Source organism: Camellia sinensis, chromosome 5 (genome assembly GCF_055761805.1).
Source record: "Camellia sinensis isolate YWXY chromosome 5, ASM5576180v1, whole genome shotgun sequence".
In the NCBI taxonomy this organism is placed as follows: Eukaryota; Viridiplantae; Streptophyta; class Magnoliopsida; order Ericales; family Theaceae; genus Camellia; species Camellia sinensis.
This window is the reverse complement of record NC_138965.1, coordinates 184,316,995-184,322,277: the sequence shown is the minus strand read 5'-3', so window position 1 is coordinate 184,322,277 and position 5,283 is coordinate 184,316,995. Positions and strand designations below refer to the sequence as shown.

At 35.1% G+C, this 5,283-nt stretch overlaps 1 protein-coding gene across 1 annotated transcript; it reads right to left on the bottom strand.

The window, feature by feature from the left end:
- Positions 1 to 470: 470 nt before the first annotated feature.
- On the bottom strand, positions 471 to 3,963 carry LOC114265058 (uncharacterized). Its single transcript, XM_082872388.1, has 6 exons — positions 3,812 to 3,963; positions 3,265 to 3,308; positions 2,315 to 2,514; positions 1,585 to 1,697; positions 1,074 to 1,214; positions 471 to 558 (listed from the first exon to the last, which is right to left on the bottom strand). Exons 1-6 carry the CDS (start codon positions 3,961 to 3,963, stop codon positions 489 to 491), a joined length of 720 nt encoding a protein of 239 aa, XP_082728514.1. The 3' UTR covers positions 471 to 488.
- Between the last annotated feature and the right edge of the window lie 1,320 nt (positions 3,964 to 5,283).

The following is a 5,283-nucleotide window of genomic DNA, read 5'->3' as shown; positions in this document are numbered from 1 at the left end:
GTAATTACAAATAATTAAGATGATCGGATATCGATAATTATAAATTTTAATCACATTTGTTTCAAAAAGATAGACAACAATTATAATCTTAAGAGTAGTTATACATTTTTTATAATACGAATGTGATATATAGGTGCCGATATTCAATCATCTTAATTTTTTGTATATATATTTTACTTAACGAGCAGAAATAAATTTTGTGTGTATTTTGTACTAAAATATTTTAAAATGTCTTAAAATCTCAAAACAATGAAACAATAGTTTTTCAAAATGTAAGCACTCGAAATCGTCTTTGGCAATTTTGGATGAATAGAAATTGAAAAAATACATGAATTAAAAAAATATGATATTTTCAGCTTCCGTCATCTTATGAATTCTGTAGTCTATAAAAAGCAAATATATGATGTTATGTACAAAATGATCTATAATATCATATAAAACTTTGTTATATTATGCCTCTGTGGTGAACTGTATATTTGTGGCAAGCATCATCTCTTGGCATATGTTTCAATTTGAGTAATGTCAAGGATTCTGCTTACTCCGCTTGCCATGAGAAACCTGAGAAAATTCAACAATTTTAAATTATCAATGAGAACCATAAATCCATGGAGAGGACTACTATATTTCACCAATTAGATTTTACTCCTTTTTTTTTCTTTTAAATTTAGTAATTTTAGGTACTTATAATTGCTATTTAGACTCAAAAAATAGTATCTGATCCAAATTCATTTAAGTGTACAGTGTTGATAAATTTACACCACATTTGTTGATCCATGTGAGGCCTATGTTTGTTTCTATGATCCGAATTATTTATTTTATAAGATCCTTTTTATATATCCTTTATCCAAAAAATTAAATCAATCAAATACTTATAACTTATTCAATTTATCATGTGTCTTTAAAAAAATTAACAAAAAGTGTTTTTGAAAATAGATCATTCATATTTTTTTGGTAACAAATTCGGTAAATTAAAAAACTATAATTATCTGATCGATCTAATTTTGTGTATGAACATTATACACATAGTGGGCTGTTTCAAAATGTTGTGAGATGGAGAATGTGACATATAATACCTGTCTCTAAGAGTTGTTGTCATGCTTTTGCAGCCACCAGGAATCGTAGACTGCATATTTACAGCGACATTTGGGTTGTGAATACTCTGTCGAATGTGAACCCAACCATATTGCCCATGTTCTTCGTCTGAAACTTTAGCCCTATAAGTGCCACAATAGCCAACTTTATTTAGGATTTAGCAATGTATATATATATTTATTTATTTATAACTCAGTACCCGGTCCATTGGACCAACTAATTCGGGAGAATAATCCCACCACCCACTTGGGTCCAAAGTCAGGACAAAATTTAGCAATATACATATTAAGAAGAGTGAGCTTAGAACCTTAGAATAAAGGGGATTCCAATTTAAGCAAAGGCAAAAGTCCCATATGACTGGCCTTAAGAATTGTTTACACCTAAAAAAATTTGAACTTGAAACCTTGGAAGAAACACACTCCTAAACCTCAAGCCTTAACTACCAGGCCAACCCTTGAAGTTGTAACATATGTAGTTATATAACATAGATACCTGTACATGTGAGCATCAATGGCAGTCGGCTCATCATTTGAGTCTACAAGACAGCCTTCAGTGACCCAACAATCTCCACAGGAGTCCAACTCCCGCCTTGGTATCCTTTCGTCCTACATTCAAGGGAATAAATAGTTTCTTAGAAGCTTATTACTACTAATTAAACTTTAATTCATTTTGAATTTTCTGATTTGGCCAAGTGAATTCACCAATTTGATTGAACTTTGCTTTGAATCTGCCAATTCTTGTAATAGAGCATGATTGACCTCTGTACTTTAAGAGGAATTAAGTTGTTCATAAGATTTATTGTCTGTTCTGATATCATATTATTGACCACTAACTCATTTACAAAATTAAACTATTAGAGAGAAGAACAACTTTATTATTTATATTATATTTTCAAGAGTCTCCCAAGCAACAATCACTAGTAACTAAAAATTCTCAGCAATAGAATCTGATTTGAAGCACTATTTGAAGCACTAGAATTGATAATTGTGTGAAATTGAATTTTTTTTCTGGTGTTCAGTGGTGGTAGTTACAAGGGAGAGGAAAGATGGAGGTGAGAGTGAAGGGAGAGGTGATCGCAGTATATTTGTGAAAAATAAAATTTTGGCAGGGCTCACAAATTAGCTGACGTGGTTTATTTTTATTGATTGTTTTATATCTTACATTTACAGGACAGCCGTATAAACATTATTATCAAAACTTGGATTTTGTTATTGATGCATACCTCAATGTAGTTTCTAAATACTTCAATAGCTTCAATAGTTTTTGCCTTTTCATGCCTAGGCTCAGAGAGGACATTCGTCCTTAGCTCTATAGATTCCAATGGTTCTTCAAGATCTTTGATCAAACTACCCACTCCTTCATCTGATCCTTTAAGCTTCATACGTACCATTTCAATGATGATTTTTACCACCATGTAAGCACCTGAAACATATTTTAATTATGCACATTAGGATAATATAAGCAACATGAAAGTAATAATAATAATAATAATAATAATAATAATAATAATAATCATTATCTACATGGTTAGAAATGTTAAAATAATCGGTACTTGTACGGCGGACCAACAACTAAAACGTTAGGGCCAAAAGAAAAATATGAGATTGTTAGAATAGGACTCTCTGTAATAATCTCTCTAGTTTAGGGGGTGTTTAAGGATTGTTTAAAGATGATTTCTAATTAATTGGGTAGTCAAACCATTGTAAGGAATTTTATAATTTATTGCAAAGATTTTTTATTTTTTATTTTTTTTTTTGGATCAGCGAAGAAGAGGGAAACTTTATTGATGAACAAAGATAGATTACATCAATAAAGAAGAAGGGGAAGGGGAAGGAGAGTGCAAAAAATATCATAATGAAAACAAATAAGTCCTAACTAGGTTGGCACCGATAAGACTGCCCAAAGTTGGTGAGTAACCAACCATAAACACCAAACCCAACCCCAACCAAAAAAGCTAAACAGCCAAACCAAAACCAATAGTTATAGAATCAAAAGCATCAACAATAGTTGGTAAACTCAACAGTCGCAAACAACATCAAAAAAAAAAAGCAACAATCGCAGAAGCAGTAGTCTTAACTAGATTTTCTGCCCTCATAGCCTACACCAACAATCAAAAAAAAAAAAAAAAACTCTTCCCAGGTACTCCTTTTGATCTTAGAGGCAACTTCTCACCTGCTGCATATTGAAAGCAATATCTATAATAGACAATGAGCAGCCTGGATCAAAAGATATCTACCCGAACTTTAATAAGATCACATAATTCCACCAGATTAGGTTGTATACTAGAAAATAAGCAATCATTCCTACATTTCCAAATTGACCATATCACAGCTGCTGGGATAACTCTCCAAACTTAACTTTCCTTTTTTCTAAATTTCTAACTCATCCACCATTGTAGCAACCTTTCCAATGACCTTGGAATTACCCATGGAAGCCCCCACCACTGCGGTGTATTTGACCAAATTTTCCATACAAAATGACATAAAAGAAGGATGTGATTCAAAGACTCCACTGTCTGTTTACAAAAAACACAAGATAAGGCAACGTCGCCTCTCAACACTCCAATTCTACTCAGAAACTCAGCTGTCTTTAATTTGCCTTTCCATGCTAGCGAGATGATAAACTTGGATTTAGGTGGAGCAAAATTATTCCAAATTAGCATTGTGGAGATTAATGCTATACCATTCACTAATTCACACCATTTATAAGAAATATTCACCTTGAACACCCCAGTTGGATCTGCCTTCCATCTAATGGAATCACCTTGTTCCAGATACAGACATGGACCAGCACCCAGCAGAGCAATAAGCCTTGAAATTTCATCCTATTCCCAAGCATGTAGAGATCGTCGAAAACTAAAGCACCATTCATTAGACAAGGTTTTCCTTGATAGCATCATACTCAATGAGATCTCTTTTTCTTCACTCAACTAGTACAATCTAGGGAACTGAGAGCCAAGGCTAGCTTCCCCCTTCCATACATCAACCCAAAACATTATTCTCCTACCATTGCCAATTGTAATTTCCACATTCTCCCTATAAAAATTAGACAAATCAGGGTTGCTATGTGCTAATCCCACTATATCCTTCCAGATTTTAGATACATTACCTGAATCTGGGATTAACACCTTGTGCCCTTTTGAATAACTTCTCTAGCTTGTTAACCTTAACCACAGTTGGGTCAACCTCAAATTTAAACGGAGCCTCGGTTTGATACACAGGTGTTTTGGAGGCTTGTGGTAGGATCGGCTCTGCTAGATTGCCTTGATTCTCTTGGAAATTAACAGTATGGGGAATGGCTCCGGGTGCTGGGATACCCGTAGGAGGTGCATGGGATGCAAAAGCTGCTACCGACTTTGATTAGCTTGTTTATTACCTCAACCTGACAGGTAGTGACCTCGGCCTGACGAGCAGCGTCTTGCTGTTGGGTTTCAACTGTTTGCTAAAGATGATGGATTAACTCCTCCATACTGACTGGGGGATACTGTGTTATCAGGATAGACGAGTGATCTCGTATTGGACTAGATATAGAAGATTGTCCCTGAGCCTGACTGGATGCAAGTGAATTGAGGGGTGACTACTGTAAAAACTGGACTGGTGAACTCTGCCTGACTCTTCTCTATTTAGTAACCGATGGGAGCGAAGTAAACACGGGTTGTCCCCTAACAAGATCTTCAGCTTTGCAAAGCCTTTTAACTCGGGTCCAGAGCACTTGGGGGATATCCGAACTTTTCGAAGCTATGGTGTTATACTACCTAGCAAAAAGAAATAAAGAAAAAAGAAAGCAATAATCAGAAATTGTACAGCACCTCAGCTAATGATGTTACCAACACATATGTAATCAAAGTTGTAGGACTGCACTTAACACTGAATTATACCCCCACAACGGATACCAAACTTGCAACTGATACGCACTTTCTTGTACAGTTTCATTGTAAAGCACATACCAGTTAAGTGAGAGCCAAAACACCCCTATAAGGGGGTAGGGTTACCCTGTCCTAGTTTCGTTAGGAACTAGGGTTCACTATTCAAACAAAGCGGTTCCACGTAATCTTGTATTCGGGTGAGCATCATGTCCTAGTTTGGAATGGTCTCTATGACTTTTCGATATACAACTAGGCCGAATGGTCAGAAGGATACCTCAACAAGACTACCTAATATACCTCTCACACCTAACACCAAGAAGTGAAAG